This window comes from Scyliorhinus torazame, chromosome 3 (genome assembly GCF_047496885.1).
Source record: "Scyliorhinus torazame isolate Kashiwa2021f chromosome 3, sScyTor2.1, whole genome shotgun sequence".
In the NCBI taxonomy this organism is placed as follows: Eukaryota; Metazoa; Chordata; class Chondrichthyes; order Carcharhiniformes; family Scyliorhinidae; genus Scyliorhinus; species Scyliorhinus torazame.
Window position 1 is genome coordinate 224,366,975 of NC_092709.1, and position 20,863 is coordinate 224,387,837.

The 20,863-nt window shown below is 49.5% G+C and overlaps 1 protein-coding gene across 1 annotated transcript in view; it reads right to left on the reverse strand.

Annotated features, from left to right (window-relative positions):
- Nucleotides 1–20,863, reverse strand: part of cwc27 (CWC27 spliceosome associated cyclophilin) — a 296,815-nt gene that overhangs the window by 98,980 nt on the left and 176,972 nt on the right. The window contains exon 11 of the mRNA XM_072496934.1: nucleotides 9,863–9,963. Coding sequence (XP_072353035.1) covers nucleotides 9,863–9,963 — 101 coding nt within the window. The remainder of the gene's footprint in view (nucleotides 1–9,862; nucleotides 9,964–20,863) is intronic.

Here is a 20,863-nt window from a genome sequence, read left to right on the forward strand (position 1 = left end):
GAAGGAACGGAGCAGCAGGTGGGACAATGCGGAAATCAGAATATACCCGGACTGGAGCGCGGAGGTCGCTAAGCGGAGAGCGGGTTTCAACCGGGCCAAAGCGGTGCTGCACCGGAAAGGGGTGAAATTTGGAATGCTGCAGCCAGCGCGACTGTGGGTTACACATAATGGCCAACACCACTACTTCGAAACGCCCGAAGAGGCGTGGACCTTTATATTAGCTGAAAAATTGGACTCTAATTGAGGGTTTGTGTGGGAGGGGGGTGTTTGAGGGGTGAAGTATGATGTTTGTTGTACATAGGGGGTCAACCACGCGCAGGAAAGGATATATGGGCTGGGGGAGAGGGCCAAGGCCATGACAGGAGCAGCGCCATGGGGAGCGGGGCAGGCTTTGGGAAGCGTGGGGTTTTTCCCGCGCGCGGCAAAAAAATAAATAAAAAGGGCGGGAAGGGGACAAAGGAATGTACATTGATTGGGAGAGACCCACACGGGGGGGGTTAAAGGGATGGCGGGGGAAGCCGGGGTCAGCAGGTGTCAGCTGACTTACGGGAGGGATATGGGGGGGAGCAAAAAAGCTAGACGGGGATCTAGCGGGAGGGGGGGGGGGGGAAGGGGGGGGGAGAGGAGAGAGGTGGGGAAGGGGGGAGGGGGGGAAGGGTTGCTGCTGCACTGGCCGAAAGAGAACGGGACACAGAAGAGGTGGCTGGGACGGGGGTCCCCCAGCTGGGGGACTGGAGAGTGAGGGAGACGCGGACAAGGGACTGGCCCAGAAAAGGAGATGGATAGTCGGCGGGGGAGTGAGAGTCCCTCCAATCCGGCTGATAACGTGGAACGTGAGGGGCCTGATGAATGGGCCGGTGAAGCGGGCTCGAGTGTTCGCGCACTTGAAGGGACTGAAGGCAGATGTGGCAATGCTTCAAGAGACACACCTGAAGGTGGCGGACCAGGTCAGGTTAAGAAAGGGATGGGTAGGACAGGTATTTCACTCGGGATTGGACGCAAAAAATAGAGGGGTGGCAATTCTGGTGGGAAAGCATGTGTCATTTGAGGCCAAGACTATCGTAGCGGATAATGAAGGGAGATATGTGATGGTGAGCGGTAGGTTGCAAGGGACGAGGGTGGTGTTGGTAAATGTATACGCCCCGAACTGGGATGATGCTGGATTCATGAAGCGCATGTTGGGGCGCATTCCGGACCTGGAGATAGGAGGACTAATAATGGGAGGGGACTTCAATACGGTGCTGGACCCAGCACTGGACCGCTCCAGATCAAGGACGGGAAGGAGGCCGGCGGCGGCCAAGGTACTTAGGGGGTTTATGGATCAGATGGGGGGAGTGGACCCATGGAGGTTTGCAAGACCGCAGGCCAGGGAATTTTCTTTTTTCTCCCACGTGCATAAGGCTTACTCCCGGATAGATTTCTTTGTTCTGGGCAGGGCGCTCATCCCGAGAGTGGGGGGGACGGAGTATTCGGCCATAGCCGTTTCGGACCATGCCCCGCACTGGGTGGAACTGGAGCTGGGAGAGGAGAGGGACCAACGCCCGCTGTGGCGGCTGGATGTGGGACTGCTGGCCGATGAGGTGGTGTGTGGGAAGGTGAGGGGGTGTATTGAAAGGTACTTGAAGAGGCCAACGACAACGGGGAGGTGCGAGTGGGGGTGGTATGGGAGGCGTTGAAGACGGTGATCAGGGGAGAGATGATCTCCATCAGGGCTCATAGGGAGAAGATAGAGGGAATGGAAAGGGAGAGGTTAGTGGGGGAGATCTTGTGGGTGGACAGGAGATACGCAGAGGCCCCGGAGGAAAGATTACTTGGGGAAAGGCGACGGCTCCAGACGGAGTTTGACCTGCTGACCACGGGCAAGGCGGAGGCACAGTGGAGGAACGCGCAAAAGGCGACTTACGAGTACGGGGAAAAGGCTAGTCGGATGCTGGCGCACCAGCTCCGTAAGAGGGCGGCAGCGAGGGAAATAGGGGGAATCAAAGATGGAAGGGGAGCCACGGTACGAAGTGCAACGAAAATAAATAAGGTATTTAAGGACTTTTATGAAGAGCTGTACAGGTCCCAGCCCCCAGGGGGGGAAGGGGGGGGATGATGCGATTCCTGGACCAGCGGGGGTTCCCGAGGGTGGAGGAGCAGGAGGCGGTTGGTTTGGGGGCTCCAATTGGGCTGGAGGAGTTGAGTAAGGGTTTGGGGAGCATGCAGGCGGGGAAGGCCCCGGGGCCGGATGGGTTCCCGGTGGAATTCTACAGAAAATATGTGGACCTGCTGGCCCCGCTACTAGTGAGGACCTTCAACGAGGCAAGAGAGGAGGGAACCCTGCCCCAGACAATGTCGGAGGCGACAATCTCCCTGATCCTAAAGCGATACAAGGATCCACTGCAATGTGGATCGTACAGGCCGATTTCGCTCCTCAATGTGGATGCTAAGCTATTGGCGAAAGTACTGGCCACTAGGATTGAGGACTGTGTCCCGGGGTGATACACGAGGACCAAACGGGATTTGTAAAGGGCAGGCAGTTAAATACCAATGTGCGGCGGCTCTTAAACGTGATAACGATGACATCGGAGGAGGGAGAGGCGGAGATAGTGGCAGCTATGGACGCGGAAAAAGCCTTTGACCAAGTAGAGCGGGAGTACCTCTGGGAGGTATTGCGCAGGTTTGGGTTCGGGGGAGGGTTTATTAGATGGGTTAAGCTCCTTTACAGCGCCCCGGTGGCGAGCGTAGTGACAAACCGGCGGAGGTCAGAGTACTTTCGGCTGTACCGAGGGACGAGACAGGGGTGCCCCCTGTCCCCCCTGTTGTTTGCATTGGCGATCGAACCCTTGGCCATATCACTTAGGGAGTCTCAGAAATGGAGGGGGATAGTCCGCGGGGGAGAGGAGCATCGGGTATCGCTATATGCGGGTGACCTGCTGCTCTACGTGGCGGACCCAATGGAGGGGATGGTGGAGGTCATGCAGACTCTGGAGAGTTTTCGGGCTACGAGCTTAATGTAGAGAAGAGTGAGCTTTTTGTATTACAGGCAGGGGACCAAGAAAGAGGGATAGGGGACCTGCCGCTGAGGAGGGCGGAGAGGAGTTTTCGGTATCTGGGGATCCAGATAGCCAGAAGTTGGGGGGCCCTACATAAATTGAATTTGACGAGGGTGGTGGAGCAAATGGAGGAGGATTTTAAAAGATGGGACATGCTCCCGCTCTAGTTGGCGGGTAGGGTGCAGTCGGTCAAAATGGTGGTCCTTTCGAGGTTTTTGTTCGTGTTTCAGTGCCTCCCTATCGTGATCACCAAGGGCTTTTTCAAGAGAGTAGGTAGGAGTATTATGGGGTATGTGTGGGCAAATAAGACCCCGAGGGTTAGGAGAGGGTTCTTGGAACGCAGCAGGGACCGAGGAGGGAAACCTAGAGAGTTACTACTGGGCAGCAAATGTGGCGATGATCCGTAAGTGGGTTATGGAGGGAGAGGGGGCGGCATGGAAGAGGATGGAGATGGCGTCCTGCAAAGGGACGAGCCTGGGGGCGTTGGTAACGGCACCGCTGCCGCTCTCGCCGACAAAATACACCACAAGCCCGGTGGTGGCGGCAACATTAAAGATCTGGGGCCAGTGGAGAAGACACAGGGGTGCAATGGGAGCATCGGTGTGGTCCCCGATCAGGGATAACCACCGGTTTGTCCCGGGGAAGATGGACGGGGGGTTCCAAGGCTGGCATCGGGCGGGGATAAGAAGAATGGGGGACCTGTTCATTGACGGGACATTTGCGAGTCTAGGGGCACTGGAGGAAAAATTTGAGTTACCCCCGGGAAATGCATTTAGATATATGCAGGTGAGGGCTTTTGTGAGGCGACAGGTGAGGGAATTTCCGTTGCTCCCGGCACAAGAAGTTCAAGATAGGGTGATCTCGGGGGTATGGGTCGGGGAGGGCAAGGTATCGGAAATATACCAAGAGATGAAAGAAGAGGGGGAAGCGCTAGTAGAAGAACTGAAAGGTAAATGGGAGGAGGAGCTGGGGGAGGAGAATGAGGAAGGGCTATGGGCCGACGCCCTGGGTAGGGTTAATACCTCTTCCTCGTGTGCCAGGCTCAGTCTGATACAATTTAAGGTGGTTCACAGAGCGCATTTGACGAGGGCGAGGCTGAGTAGGTTCTTTGGGGTAGAGGATAGATGTGAAAGATGTTCAGGGAGCCCGGCGAACCATGTCCATATGTTTTGGTCATGCCCGGCATTGGAGGGGTTCTGGAGAGGAGTGGCGGGAGTAATATCCCAGGTGGTGAAAGTCCGGGTCAAGCCAAGCTGGGGGCTAGCAATATTTGGAGTAGTGGATGAGCCGGGAGTGCAGGAGGCGAAAGAGGCCGGAATTCTGGCCTTTGCGTCCCTAGTAGCCCGGCGAAGGGTCTTGCTATTGTGGAAGGAGGCGAAGCCCCCTAGCCTGGAGGCCTGGATTAATGACATGGCGGGGTTCATAAAATTGGAGAGAATTAAGTTTGCTTTGAGAGGGTCTGCACAGGGGTTTTACAGGCGGTGGCAACCGTTCCTAGATTATCTCGCGGAGCGTTAGAAGAAGGTCGATCAGCAGCAGCAGCAACCCTGGGGGGGGACGGGGACGGACGAGAGACTGTCTGAGGGGATGGACGAGCGGGAGATAGCATGGAGGGTGGGGGGAAACGGTACGCGCGGCCAAGAGCCAGTGTATAAAGCTATGTAAATATACCATCTTGCCTTGTATATATCTTGCTCAGGGAGAATTTGCGTTATTTTGTTACGGGGGGGGGTTATTGTTTGTAAGGGGAAAAAATTGTGTTGATAAAAAACCTTAATAAAAATATTTTTAAAAAAAACAAAAAAACAAAGTGATGGAAGGTTCTCATCAACAGTGCTATCAAGCAGCACTTAAATATCAATAACATGCTCTGCGGTGCTCAGTTTGGGCTCAAATGTCTGTCACCATCTGCCTGGAGTTGTAGCCTCCTTCAGCACTAATTCCCAGACATCTCTAGGTTGCTCTATCTTTGGCAGTCGGTAATATGCTGAAATCATGGACTTTAGAATCATTGTAGAACTCCTACAGTGCAGAAGGAGGCCATTTGGCCTATCGAGCTGCAGCCTTCCTTGTGCTCAGGTTCCCTCCCCAAAGACATATTTGTCATCCTTGCCCCCTGCTCCTGTGCCCCACAGCATTGACTTGGCGCTTCCTGCCCACTGCACTGAACCGATGGCACCGATCTCTAAATGGGCGAATCCCCTCTGAGCTGTTCACCTTTTTATGGAACCTAGCTAATTCCCTGTAATGGCCATGACTGGCTCAACACTCTGTGCCTGCCTTCTCTCTCAACTGGTCTGCCCCGGACATGGTGTGCAGTCTATGCACCCCAGGAAAATTTCATTTTAACAAGCCCCTAATGTGCTCTTCAAACACCTTAATTGGCTTCTGAATGGGTTGGGTAAGATCGCTGACACTGCCATCCCTTCACCCTAAAACTGGATGTCCCTGGACACAATATCACAAAACTGTCATGCCAGTGAGGAGTATTCTTTGCAGTTTTGGTACATCTCACTTTGAGGTGCACCGCTAATTTAGAGAGAAGACAAGGAAGAACCCTCACCGGGTATGCAGAGCCGCCATCGCCTCTCTAATGCAATAACAGACGGCAAACTGGGCGATGCAATGTCACCTGCTCCAGTGTGGAATATCTAGTCATAGGCATAGACACTGATGTCATTATCGTTGCCTGTTCTGAGGTACAGGTCTGTCACCTCCTTGCTGAATTGCAGGCACCAAACACTGTCCTTGGCTCAGGTGCAGGAATAGGAAGTGTTCCCAGAGACTCTCGGTGGGTAAGGCCTTCTCTGCTGCGACCCCTTTTCCCAGTTCTCTCTCAGCAAGCAGCATGTCTTCTCAGTTGCTGCCTCTGACCTATTTCGCCTCTCATGCTGCAGGCCAAGGGAGACTGCTACCATCATACCCAAGATTAGGAGTAAATGGTGCACGTAGGGCTCTTGTAGTCTCAAGCAATGTTTTCCCCATGTGAAGCACCACTCCCGCAGACATTAACAATTTTTCTGAACACTTAGAAGTTTCACAAACTCAGACAAAACAGAGCGTTTTTTTTCATTCGTTCTTGGGACGTGAGCACCGTGGGCTGTGCCAGCATTTATTGCACATCCCTAATTGCCCTTGAGGGGGCAGTTAAGAGTCAACCACATTGCTGTGGTTCTGGAGTCACATGTAGACTAGACCAGGTAAGGGTGGCAGATTTCCTTCCCTAAAGGACATTAGTGAACCAAATGGGTTTTCACGACAATTGACAATGGTTTCATGGTCATTAGACTTTTAATTCCAGATATTTTATTGAGTTTAAATTCCATCACCTGCCGAACCCGGGTCACCAGAGCATTAGCCTGGGTCTCTGGATTACTAGTCCAATGACAATACCACAACGTCACTGTAGCCATTTGTGATGGCCACTTCCCGATTACAAAATGGACACTTTGCAAAGATTGCAGGGAAAATGGACAATACTGAGAAAACAAGCAGGTTCAGAGCTTGTCTGTATATTGGAGCCGCAGCTCCCAGACAAGACCAAAACTGTAGGCCAAAATGGTAAATATTGATGGCCCATCTCCAGGAACAAAAGAGTAACATTTGAGTAACCGATACTAAGGCAGACACCCCGGCGCCAGAGACCGAAACAAAGCAGGCCAACGGCCACCTAGGACACGCCCAGCCATCAGGGCACCCACCCCTTTATTGGATGAAATCAATAGGAATGATCAAGAAACGGCCCAATTGATTGGGGCCACGTTCAAGCCCCTTTGGGTATAAGGAGCCCCCAAGAGAGAATCGTTCTCTTGGACCCGGCTCTCACCGAGGAGAGACCTGTCCACCAGCTGCACCAGAAGCAAGTAAGTCCAAGGTCAACGCACGCTACCAGACAGACAACCTTTGCTGTTCCCCTAAACCAGTTCGACCCCAGCAGCCTCAGAACCAAACAACGGCCATTGTTCCTCTGACTGAGTGGGCGCCCGAAGCTAAGTATAGGCTTTAGCAGTAGTGATAGTTTAGTCTGTAGATTTTTATGCATGAGTATATTTAACTGTGTGTGTAAATAAATAAGCATTGACTTTGAACTAACTAACTGGTGTATCGAGTCTTTGATCAGTATACGGTTTTGAACCTTGTGGCGGTATCGAAAGATACCTGGCGACTCTAGAGCAAACGTAATTAGAATTAAGGAAGGCGACCATATTGACCGCCATATTCAGAGCCAACCAAAGAGAGCAACATCACCGCCTCCCCTATCAGCAATTAATCTGCAAGTTGTTGAAGCAAAATACTGTGGATGTAGAAATCTGAAATTAAAACAGAAAATGCTGGAAAAGCTCAGCAGGTCTGGCAGTATCTGTAGCGAGAGAAACAGAGTTAATGTTTAAAGTCCAATATGACTTCTTCGGAACGAGTTAACTCACCCCACCGCCAAACCTGCTGGAATTTCCCAGAAATTTCTATTTTTATTGTAAGTTGTTGATGATACCTTTAAGTAGCGCTGGTGGGAGGCACAGCTGTGGATATTTAAGAGAGGACGTTAACTACAATGGCAAGATACAAAATGGCATATCTGGCATCAAATTAGCATTCCATGATGGTACTTGCGTCATAATCTACCTACTCTGCATATTTACAGCACATGCACAGAATTCCCCACTAACTACCTGATGACATCTGGCATGTCCTGTGACTTAACTGGCATGGACAGCAATTTGCTACTAAACTGACACCATAATTACTGGTGCTATGCAGACAAAATGGATATATGGGACGCGATTCTCCACTCTCGCACCGCGGTGTTGGGAGAATCGCCTGGGCCGCCAAAACTTCCCGGGGCGCCGGTCCGATGCCCTCCCATGATTCTCCCAAGCGGCGGGAACGGCCCGGTCGAGTTTTGCGGGCCGCAGGCCGGAGAATCGCCGGAGACACCGAAAATGGCGATTCTCCGGCACCCCCGCTATTCTCAGGCCGGATGGGCAGAGCGGCCAGTCCAAAACGGCGGGTTCCCCCCGGCGCCGTCCACACCTGGTCGCTGCCGTCGTGAGCGGTGCGTGAACGCTGGGTGGGCGGCCTGCAGGGGGGCGAGGGGGGATCCTGCACCGGGGGGTACCTGAAATGTGGGGTGGCCCGCGATCGGTGCCCACCGATCGTCGGGCCGTCCTCTCTGAAGGAGGACCTCTTTCCTTCCGCGGCCCTGTCCGCCATCTTCTTGCGGGGCGGACTTAGAGAGGACGGCAGCCACGCATGCGCGGATGACGCCCGTTATGCAGCGCCGGCCGCGTCATCTATGCGGCGCCGCCTTTACGCGGGCAACAAGGCCTGGCGCGTGTAGATGACGCGGCCCCGATCCTGGCCCATTGTCAGGGCCTGAATCGGTCGGGATCGGGGCCGTTTCGCGCCGTTGTGAACCTCGACGGCGTTCACGACAGCGCGGCCACTTCGGCGCGGGAGTGGAGAATCCCGCCCATGGATTTTCAAAAAGCTTTTGATATGGTGACATGCAGAAGACATGTTGATAAAATTAAGACATACAAAGAGTGTAGCAGCATGTTCGGAAATTGATTACAGGTTCAAAACAGAGTATAGTGGTTTTTGGGCTGAAGGAATGTAAACAGAATTATCCCCAGGGTCAATATTGTTATCAATGCTTTTGCCTATGTAAGTGTCTTAACTGGGGAACATGGTTGTAAAAATCTGTAACCCAGAAGGAATAATCAGCAGTCTGCATGTTGACAGTTATGAAGTGCTTAAGAAAAACTTGATCGGTGGAATCTTGTGAAGGTGGTAGGGGTTTCGGCCACTGATTGGAAAGCCGGCGAGAGTCCTGACTTGCCTCTTTTTGGAACGGTCTGCCGCATCTTGTTCCACACTGGTACTTGACAGGCCATCAGCAGGCCTTCCTCTAGGATCAAGAACCAGCATTTCTATTGTCAGTGCCACTGGTGAGGTGGTGGATGCTGTCAGAATGTCAATCACACAAGGCTCAACACAGGATCCCAGATCAGAGGTGTGATGGTGAGACGAAGGTCACAGAGGAGGGGGGGGGATTGAGAACAAGGGCAGGGAGGTGGTTCTCAGAGTCCTCCCCTTCCTGATGCCGGGTCCTGCAAGCAACCTCGCATGGCGAGGCTTCACCTGCTACTGATTTAACACCAGCAACAGGATGAGGCACTTAAGTAGATATTATTTGCCTACTTAATTAAGGACCTCAACTGGCAGTGGGGAAAGGATGGTTATCCATGAGGTATCTTGGCATGAACTTAATTGGGGTGGTGAGGGCTCCCCACCCAATTAAAGGCCCCTTCCCTGGCCATCAAACCTGCAACTGGGGAGGGCACAAGATTCCGCCTGTGCTGCTACTTGAGCTTCCAATGAGCTTAATTAGAACAATGCAAAAGGGTGAGGGCAGAGAGTTCAGAATGGAATGGGACAAAGAATTAAAATGACAAATGATTAAAGCTCAGGATCATAGAAGTAGGCTGAATGCAGCATTCAAGGTCACCCAATCTGTGCCAATCTCCCCAAATTACAGAAAACTGCATTGTGAACAAGAATACAGCATACTAAATTAAAAGAAATACTAGTAAATCACTGCTGAATAGATGCCCAGATGCTTCATTAGTGAACTACTTGTTTTTGATTTTAACACCCGAGTGGAAATGTATAAATGGACAGGGTGCTCGCCTGGATGCAGTAGCAGGGAAACTCAGCCAATTATAAACTGCTGAGCCACAGTAACATGACTTTTGCTGATTTCCGGAACAACAGTCATACAATTCTGAAACCTCAGCAATCGGTATAAGTATGCTCTTAATGTTTACCTGGTGGCTCTTCTTCTTCCTTTATAAGAATTTCTGGCTTCTTCTGTTTTGCTGCCAATATTTCACGCTTTAGCTGACGTGCTTCTTTGCGTAGCTCTTCACTGCATGAAAACAATATTTACATTAGCATATAATTTGCTCTGCAATAAAACCAACGATAACAGGTTCCAAGCAGTTACTTGGAAATTCAGAGCTTAATCAAAGAGAATGTGGTTATTAGAAACATGGGCCACCATTTACAACCATGAATTCAAGAAATATCGGTCTCGACTTTGATGCAAGGCGTTCGCTACTTATCTCAGAGAAAGTCTCACTGAGGGAACTAGCAATCATGTAGCAAGAACTTTACCTCTTCTGCAACACAATAGATTGTAGCATTGTTTAATAGGGATTCCCTGTGTTGAGTGTAATGATGTTACCAAGCTGTTCAAGGAGCCAATCACATTCAAGAGTTCTCACAGAACAGAATAAAGATAGGGACATTGCATGGCGTGAAGGGAGAACCTGAAATTACCCCTTAACAGTACTACTCAATTTCCCATTAAACAAAAAGCAAAAGACATCCAGCTCTCAATCCAGCTTACAATTATCGGGGCATAGAGTAATACATAGAACATACAGTGCAGAAGGAGACCATTTGGCTCATTGAGTCTGCAACGACCCACTTAAGCCCTCACTTCTACCCTATCCCCGGAACCCAATAACCCCCCCTAATCCTTTTGGACAATAAGGGAAATTTATCATCGCCAATCCACCTAACCTGCACGCCTTTGGACTGTGGGAGGAAACCGGAGCACCCAGAGGAAACCCACAAAGAGACAGGGAGAACATGCAGACTGCGCACAGACAGTGACACAGCAGGGAATCGAACCTGGGACTCTGGTGCTGTGAAGTCACAGTGCTAGTCACTGTGCTTTATACATGCTTTATACAACAGATTTGGCTCTGGTTGGAACCCCTTCAGATTCTGGCTGCTTCAACTAGGTTGTTTCAGTTTCTTCCTTGTCTTCAGACAAGACTGCTCTGCTTTAAAATATTATTACTCATTTTTTTAAAACTACCTACATGGAAAGAATTGTGGACTCAAGAGTCATGCAAATCAGAACTCAGCTCTTCTCTCTCTCAAAGCTTCTCCAAACTCACTGACTCTCTGCCTTTCTTGGTTCCACCCAGAAATTATCTCATCACCCCAAGTTAAAAAACATTTTTTTTCCACGGACTAAAAACACATCGGGCGCGATTCTCCACTCCCACGCCGGTTGGGAGAATTGCCTGGGCCGCCAAAATTTCCGGGGACACTGGTCCGACGCCCTCCCGCGATTCTCCCAAGCGGCGGGAACGGCCTGGTCGAGTTTTGCGGGCCGCAGGCCGGAGAATCACCGGAGACACCGAAAATGGCGATTCTCCGGCACCCCCGCTATTCTGAGGCCCGGATGGGCCGAGCGGCCAGGCCAAAACGGCGGGTTCCCCTGGCGCCGTCCATGCCTGGGGCGGAATTTTCCAGAAACGGCGCGATGTCTGCCGACTGGCTCCCAAAACGGCACAAATCAGTCGGGCAACCTTAAGGGGCTAGGTCGGCGCCGGACGAATTTCCACCCCTCCAGCTGGCGGAAAAGCCTTTGGTGCCCCGCCAGCTAGCGCGGAAATGACATCTCCGGGCAGCGCATGCGTGGGAGCGTTAGCGGCCGCTGACGGCATTCCCGCGCATGCGCATTGGAGGGAGTCTCGTCTGCCTCCGCCATGGTGGAGACCGTGGCGGAGGCGGAAGGGAAAGAGTGCCCCCACGGCACAGGCCCGCCCGCGGATCAGTGGGCCCCGATCACGGGCCAGGCCACCGTGGGGGCACCCCCCGGGGCCAGAGCGCCCCGCGACCCCCCAGGACCCCGGAGCCCGCCCGCGCCGCCTTGTCCCGCCGGTAAGGTAGGTTGTTTAATCTACGCCGGCGGGACAGGCATTTTAGCGGCGGGACTTCGGCCCATCCGGGCCGGAGAATCGCGCGGGGGGGGCCTGCCAACCGGCACGATTCGCGCCCCCGCTGAATATCCGGTGCTGGAGACTTCGGCAACCGGCGGGGGCGGGATTCACGCCAGCCCCCGACGATTCTCTGACCCGGCGGGGGATCGGAGAATCTTGCCCCTGGTCGCTGCAGTCGTGAGCGGTGCGTGAACGCTGGGGGGGGGGCGGCATGTGGGGGGGGGGACGGGGGACGAGGGGGGATCCTGCACCGGGCTTTACCTGAAATGTGGGGTGGCCCGCGATCGGTGCCCACCGATCGTCGGGCCGTCCTCTCTGAAGGAGGACCTCCATCCTTCCGCGGCCCCGCAAGATCCGTCCCCCATCTTCTTGCGGGGCGGACTTAGAGAGGACGGCAACCACGCATGCGCGGGATGGCGCCGGCCAACCCGCGCATGCGCGGTGACGCCCGTTATGCTGCGCTGGCCGCGTCATTTACGCGGGCGACAAGGCCCGGCGTGTGTAGATGACGCAGCCCTGATCCTGGCCCATTGTCAGGGCCTGAATCGGTCGGGACCGGGGCCGTTCCGCGCCGTCATGAACCTCGACGGTGTTAACGACGGCGCGGCCACTTCGGCGTGGGAGTGGAGAATCCCACCCATCAACTCCCCAGTCAAACTACTGTGTATTAACCCAGACTGAAAAACACATTCTTTCAACAATATCATATTCTGGCTGCTAAGGACACCCAGGTTCTGCAAACAGAATTTTTTAATGAACCTGACAACTGCAGTCAAACACACACTAACTCGAAGGCTTTTAACTCTCAGCTGTCCCAATATTTAGAAGAAAATATTCCTAAAATCCTCCAATCTGTACCTTTTGTTGCCCTATTATGTATTTTCTTTTATTTCCTTTTCTTTTCATGTACTTAATGATCTGTTGAGCTGCTCGTAGAAATATACTTTTCACTGTACCGTGGTACTTGTGACAATAAAGGAGCTGCCCTCTGCAGCTCCTTACCCATCGAGGTGAGTTGATCACTGTGTTGCGACAATGCTTCTTCCACTTCCTCCAGTGTCTCACCCTGCTCCCACACCTCGGCCGCTACGCTCGATACCACCACCCTCACCGAGGCAATCGCCTCCTCCACCTGCACCTTCAATACCGCCACCATCTCCTTCCTCATCACCTCCATGTGGTTTGCGAACTGTTTTTCAAGTTCCACGACCATCACCTCAGTCATCTTTTCTGCCATAAGCAGTGCGGCCTCACCCGGCGACGCAACCTCCGCCTTCCTTCCAGTTCCTGAGTCGACCCTTCCACTCAATGGTGAACCTACATTTGACCCCTTCTTCACGGCCGTTTTCCTTTGGGTTTTGGACATCTTTCTTCGTTATGTCTTCCTGCACTTATTTAACCAAAAATTGCCCCTGGGACCGGGCATTAAATTCTAAAACATCAAGCCTCGAGCAGGAGCCCTCCAATGTGCAACCTCCTCCTCTATGCCGGCACCGGAAGTCATGTAGACACATAATAACATACCATAAATAGAACATTATTTTTTTCAGGGCTAGATCTCTTGCTCAACAAAAGTTATTACTCATATCACTGTTGAAGACCCAGTGTCCCCTACACACCAGTAATCCAGATCTTGATGTGCAGGAATCATTCTTCTTTTACAACAATCGCCTAGATTTTGCAACAGGACTAACAAGAAAGCTATCAGCATCCAATATTACTGAAGAGTAAATAGAACTGCAACTTCCAACATCTGCATATGTGCAGCTAAACATGGATTTGCTCTGCTTATCTCTTCACTATATTAGTACCTCATTGAGACTCGTCATTCAAACATAAAGGACTCAAAGTTGTGGTACTGACTCAAACTAGTACTGAAAAAGTTAGGCATGTCCATTGTAATGTAAGTGAATATTAAACAGCATGTCAGGTACAAATTACAACATGTCTGGCACAAAAATATTTATCTTTAAAAGTGTGGAGTCACATTCCTACAGATCTTAATTAGTGTTAGAGATTTTTGTAAAAATGAAAAACAACTTTATTTAAAAAATTTCTCTTAATTGCATATTTCTTTTCCTCTGCTTTGATGCATAATTTTACATTGAATTCAATATTTTAACCTACAGTTCTTGGATTCGACTGAGTTTTTAAAATCTTTAATCAGGTTGGCTTTGTCATGCTATTGTTTCTGATATAGATTCCAGATCCCTGTGGAGGATTAAGATTCCTGATGACCCATAAATGGCCAAGCAAAGGCGCACAAAAGGTTTATGGGTGCTATAAGTATGTTGAGTGCTACTATTTTGCCACTGACTGCAAAATCAAGTTGTAGGTAATTGTGAAGACACTAGATGCATCCAGGACAGGACATACGGTCTATTCATTGTTGGAAGAAACCCAAGTGTAAAAATCAAAATACACTTAAAAATAACTGTTTCTGGGATAATAAGAATTGAACTGGATTTGCTGCATACAGAAATGCATAACACAAGCTGAAAGACCTCTACTTGTGTTTGGCATTGAAGAAAGAAATAATGCCAACTAAAAATCAAAGCACATTGAATTAATTACCACTTCCAACCTCAACACATTATAATCACTGGCTTTTACTATTTAACATAAAAAGCTTCCATCTGTGACAATCATAATCCATACAGTTCCCATATATAATTAAATGTTCACACCACAGGGTGCTCTCCATTTAACCTTACTTTTATCAAAAGACCTTCAACTAGCACCATTCACTCTAATGGAAACATTTTTTCTAAAGAGGGCAAAGTTTAATTACTTCACCCTATATCAGTGTAAGGCTGTAACAATAACTGCAATGATACATTCTTCTCATCTAGCTACTCCTTCCAAAAGAACACATACAATCTGCATCAATTTTGAACTTCTCCAACTAACTTAATCTTTATAGAGTAATGACTAATGATGGAAAAAAATTCCAAGAAAATAAATTCAGGAAAAAATTCTCTCAGCCGAGTCAGAACACAAATTCAACAATATATCATCCACATTAATCAATTATGAGCAATGGCATTCTTGGGATATCCTCATGATCTTACTGGGCTCTGAACACTATGTTGAAAGGATTATTTGATCCACGTGTAAATTTATCCTCAAAAATCTGAATACTATCCTTAACCAGACATTGATCCATTACTGTAAACAAATTATTTAACATTACATTCATTTAATCTATAAACTAACCAGCTAATTCAGCCAATTTTCTACTCACATCTTCTGGTTCTGCAATCATAATAATGTAATGATGTGATATTATGCATGCTTTTTGATTGTGTCTTCTTTCAGTTTTCTTTCCAGCAGAAAATCAAGATCAATTCTGTGACCAGGTTATTAATGCAGTCAGGAAGAGGACGGACATATTTTTTTCTCAACTATATAAGAAAGTACGAAGTCTTACAACACCAGGTTAAAGTCCAACAGGTTTGTTTCGATGTCACTAGCTTTCGGAGCGCTGCATCGAAACAAACCTGTTGGACTTTAACCTGGTGTTGTAAGACTTCGTACTGTGCTCACCCCAGTCCAACGCCGGCATCTCCACATCATATAAGAAAGTAACCTTGCACTCTCAACAAGGTGGCATAGTTGGAAACAACTGGGGAGCTTGAGAAGCAGGTAATTGAGGCCAGGTCATGGATGTAATGTAGGAATCAGATTGCTGATCTAATCAGGTCAGGTAAACTAAACATATTTGCTGATTCAACTACACTCATGCTTTGAGCCATTCGCTCTGAGATGCAAAGTAATAATAATAATCCTTAATTTTGTCACAAGTAGGCTTACATTAACACTGCAATGAAGTTACTGTGACAATCCCCTAGCCGCCACACTCCGGCGCCAGTTCGGGTACACAGAGGGAGAATTCAGAATGTCCAATTCACCTAACAAGCACGTCGTTCGGGACTTGTAGAAGGAAACCGGAGCACCTGGAGGAATCCCACACAGACACGAGGAGAACGTGCAGACTCCACATAGATAGTGACCCAAGCCGGGAATCAAACCCGGATCCCTGCCTCTGTGAAGCAACAGTGTTAACCACTATGCTACCATGCCCCCCCTATTTGCCAGCTGACCTGGTATGCTGAGTACTCTTAAAGGCCTGTGTGGCTGCCATTGGCAAACATATAAAAAGTAGTGAAACTCCCTCTGAAGAACCAGAGGAAATCCATTCAGACATGGGGAGAACATACAGACTCTGCACAGTGACCCAAGTGGGAATCGAACTTGGGGACCTGGCACTGTGAAGCAACAATGCTAACCACTGTGCTACATCCATCTGTGTCCTCATCAGTCCCTTGAAATGAGGTTTCATGATTCATCTGTCCTCAATGACTCAGCAGTCAATCCTGGAGCCACAGAACTTTTGGCAGAAGAAAGGAAGGTCCTTGAGTTCTGTTTTCATCACTTCCCTGTAGCAGCATTTAGGTGGTAAGATTTTGACTATGTTGCGGCTTGTTGGATGAGGCAGCGCCATATGTCACAGTTAGCGGTTAGATTTTCATACGCACCAATGTCAATTGGGCATTGCCCCTTTTCAATGAGGCCTTCAGAGTGTCCTATAACTGGATTTTCTGTCGGCAGGTTCCTCCTTTTCACCGGCAGCGCACGCATGTGGGTTTGCTGACGCCGTGGGGGTGACCACAATGGGAACCGCATTGGCCGGCTGCTGGGACGGAGGATCCCACAGCCTGCAAGGGCATCCCGTACCAGAAAATGATGTGGCAGGATGGAAAATCTCTGTCCTCCATGGGATTGGGTGCCACCCTTAAGATGTGAAAAGAGAATCTGCTTCGGACATCAATTATATGGCATGTAGGTGCAGTGACCAGAAGAGATGATTTAACATAATATTGGCTGCGATCCTGGAGGAATTGACTTCAGTGAGGATTTTGTAGCTTGTTTGCCTATCTTCCCACTTGACTTTGAGTCCCCTGTGGAGAGGCCGCTAGTGGAAATGTTCTTTAGGCGTCTTTACTGAGGTGACTCAAGTCTCACTGTCATATAAGAAGGGTGGTGACAAAAAAAACATTGTATTCTAAAACCTTTGTTCTTTTATGAAGACCTGGTTGTGCAATTTTTGGATGGCTGTGTCAACACAGCTGATTCTGTGCTGGACCACTTCAATAGTGACCTTTTGAGAAAGGTAAACGTCAATATAGGAGAAGTGTTCAATGACTTCTAAAGTCTCCTTATTAGCAACAATGGCTGGAGATGTAGGTGCTTGTCCAGGGATGGCTGATGAAGGATTTTGATCTTGCTGATGTTGAGTGAGACACCAACCCTTTTACATGCGGAGTTGAAGATGTTGAGGGTGGTCGGAATGTTGCTTGCTGTGTGGGCCAGAGCTGCACAATCGTTGGAAATATATATTGTAAGTCATGGATATGTGGGAAGATCACATTAGTCTTGGCTCCCAACCTGTTGAGGTTGATAAGCTTGCTGTTGAGTCGAAACTCAATCATGGTTGCTTGTGAAAGTTGGTCATGAATGAGTTCTATGGCCATACTGATGTAGAAAGTGAAGAGAGCTGGCGAATCATGGAGCCTTACTGGACACCCATTTGGATACAAACAAGGATGCACAGATGCTGGGGGCAAAGACAGCCATTGATTGGATTTGTTTATTGTCACGTGTACCAAGGTACAGTGAAAAGTATTGTTCTGCGTACAGCTCAGACAGATTATTCCATACATTAAAGAAAATACATAGGGCAAACATAAAATGCACAATATAAATACATAGACACAGGCATCGGGTGAAGCATACAGGAGTGTAGTACTACTCAGTAGAGAAGATGTGTGAAGCGATCAGATCACTCCATAAGTGGGTCGTTTAGGGGACTGGTAACAGCGGGGAAGCTGTTTTTGAATCTGGTAGTGCGTGTTCTCAGACTTTTGTATCTCCTGCCCGATGGAAGAAGTTGGAAGAGTGAATATGCCGGGTGGGAGGGGTCTTTGATTATACTGCCGCTTTCCCAAGGCAGAGGGAGGTGTAGACAGAGTCAATGGATGTGAGGTGGGTTTGTGTGATGGACTCTCTGAAGTTTCTTACGGTCTTGGGCCGAGCAGTTACCATACAGGCTGTGATGCAGTCAGATAGGATTCTTTCTACGGTGCATCTGTAAAAGTTGGTAAGAGTCAATGTGGACATGCAAAATTTCCTTAGTTTCCTGAGAAAGTATGGATGCTGTTGTGCTTTCTTGGTCGTAGTGTCGACGTGGGTGGACCAGGACAGATTGTTGGTGATGTGCACACCTAGGAATTTGAAGCTGTCAACCATCTCCACCTCGGACGCTATCTTCCTGGTCCTACACTCATCCCTGCAGCATCTCAACAACAAGGACTCTGACATCAGACTCCTATTTATTGACTACAGCTGTAGCCACCTGGGTTAGCCACTTCCCGACTTTAAAATGGAGATCCGCTAAGAATGCAGGGAAATTCAGCCAACGCAGGAAAAACAAGCAGGTGCAAAGTTTCCTGTATATCAGAACTTGCAGGAGCACTGAAACTAACAACCATCTACATATTAATGAGGAATCCCCGGGAACAATTGGAAACAGTTAAGGTAAACAAGGCCAAGCCAGACTCCTCGGCGCCAGCAGGAGCCAAGACCAAGGAAGGCCAACGGACACTTAGGAACCGCCCAGCGATCAGGGAACAGCTCCAGTATTGGAGAAATTGATCCAAATGAGCAGAACTTAGTCCAATCACTTGGAGACCAGGTACGGGGTCCGCCCTGAATGGCGCGAAGCCCCTGGGGACAATAAAATAGAGTCCCCAAGTTCAATTCGTCCTTCTTGGCAGGGTCTCTCAGCAGCTCGAAACAACCCTTGACCGTGACCCGCCTAGTAGCTGCACCAACCAAGTAAGTCTCCAGTCAATGCACGCTACGAGATAGGCGCTCCTAGCTACCAGTCCATACCAGCTTTGAAGCCTGCAGACTCAGAATCGAACGAAAGGCCATTTGTTCCCCACACCTGGTGGGCCAGTTCCAAAGCTAAGTATAGGCCTTTTAGTGTTAGAGATAGTCTAGTAAGTAGAGTTTGGTACACGAGTAGTGGTTGACTGTGTATAATAAATGTGTTTTGATTTGAAACGTACTAACTGGTGTATTGAGTTATTGATCAGCACTTGAACTTGAACCTCGTGGTGGTATCATAAAGATACCTGGCGACTCTAGAGCAAAGGTTATAGAAACAGAGCAAATTAAGTAAAGACACAACGAGCAACATTTAAGAGCTAACCAAAAGTTAGCAACATTTACTGGCGACTCCCCAACTTTAAAATGGCCTAACCACTCCGGGAGAACCCAAAATTTGAATTAGAATCCAATTGGGAACAGAAACATTCACAAGTGTTCAAGCAGTTCTGATCAATCCTCATAATTCGGAAGCTTGTTAATGCATGCGTAACTAACATGGCTATAAGGTAAAACTGATAGATTTTGTTGCGAAAAACTGTCGGGAGTTTGCATTCCGGAAAATAGCGAACGCCGTACCCGTGTTTACAGCACCGCCTTAGTACCACTCGTTCCAAATTTTAAAAGGGAGCATTCAGATAGGAAAAATGGCAATGAAGGCAATGGAACGCCTCATGAACCCTCAAGAATTTGTGGTCGCAGCGACCAGCAGCAGAGTCGGTCAGTGTCCCGTTTGGGAAGTTAGATTAGAAGGTACCTCAAAGGGAAGGGATGGCCCCTTTGGAGTGACTTTTGTTCAAATGAATAAACAGGTCCCAGGAGTATAAGACATATTTGGTGGGAGAACCTGAGCGAAATCCATAAGAAGAGCTTAGGGAAAGCTCGCAAGCCGATGGCAATCGTGTCCTGTCTGGCACAATTGCGAGGCACAGAGGTCGTCGTTCGGACGCTCCGCAAAGAGATAGAAGAGAGACATCGAATGAGCAAGGTCGATGTTAGTGAGATCGAGAGAGCGAATATAGACTTGAGAAGGAAGTTGGCAGCAAAGGACGGAGAGGTGGATGATGCCAAGCGGGCACACCAGTCTTGTCTACCGCATCTGAGCAGCTTCCAAACCCAATACGATAAGGCCTATCAGGACACGCAACGTGCAGTCCTGGTAAGAGAAGAGACAGAGAAACAGGTAGAGGCATTGCAAAGGCAGTGCAGCGATCTAAAAGCAGTGTTAAGAGCACTCCCATGCTGCCACCACGGAGCACAGACAAAGCTCAGTGGATCATGCAAAATGCCGGAAGCAGATTGCGGAACTGCAGTCTTTGCTTTCAGTGCAAAATGGGTTTCAAAGCAACTTTGGATCCCAATTAGATGAAGAAGACGACCCTGACTGGCAAGAACTAAACAAAACCGCGCATAGATATGTACAGGGAACATGTGCGCAAGGAAAGCCCCAAAGGAGAAAAGCACCCCAACCCCCCACAAAGCAGATAGATCAGGCACCCATGAATCCAGTAACTACCCACCGCACAGTCACATCGGACGGAGACGCGGAATTCCTTTACACCACCCCCTTAACAGTGACCCAATTACGGGACGCGTGCGAAAGGATCACACCATTCCTCCCCACCTCAGACCCCCACCACTTCTTTGCTAGAGTGAAGCAGCAGGCGACCATGTACGGCCTGGATGAGCGTGAGCAAGTGAAGCTCACAGTTTTAAGCTGAGACCCTTCTGTTGTAGCAGCCCTTCCCGACCCACAGAATGTAGGAGGAGGTACCCTTGCAGAGATGCACACGGCGATCCTAGATGCAATCGGTTATAACAGAGGTGACCCAGTAGAAGGTCTGAATAAGTGCAGGCAGAAGAAAACAGAACACCCCACAGCGTTTGCTGGATGCCTATGGATCCATTTTACAGCCGTTTGCAGAAACTTAGACCGCACCCATTTGTCCCCAGACAACATGGCCAAATGGACCCGCACCCTTATCTCCCATGCCACAGAGGCAGGACAAAAAGCTTGTACTAACTATGACCCCTCGGAAGAAACGCACAACGAAAAGTGGGTTTTAAAAAGGTTGT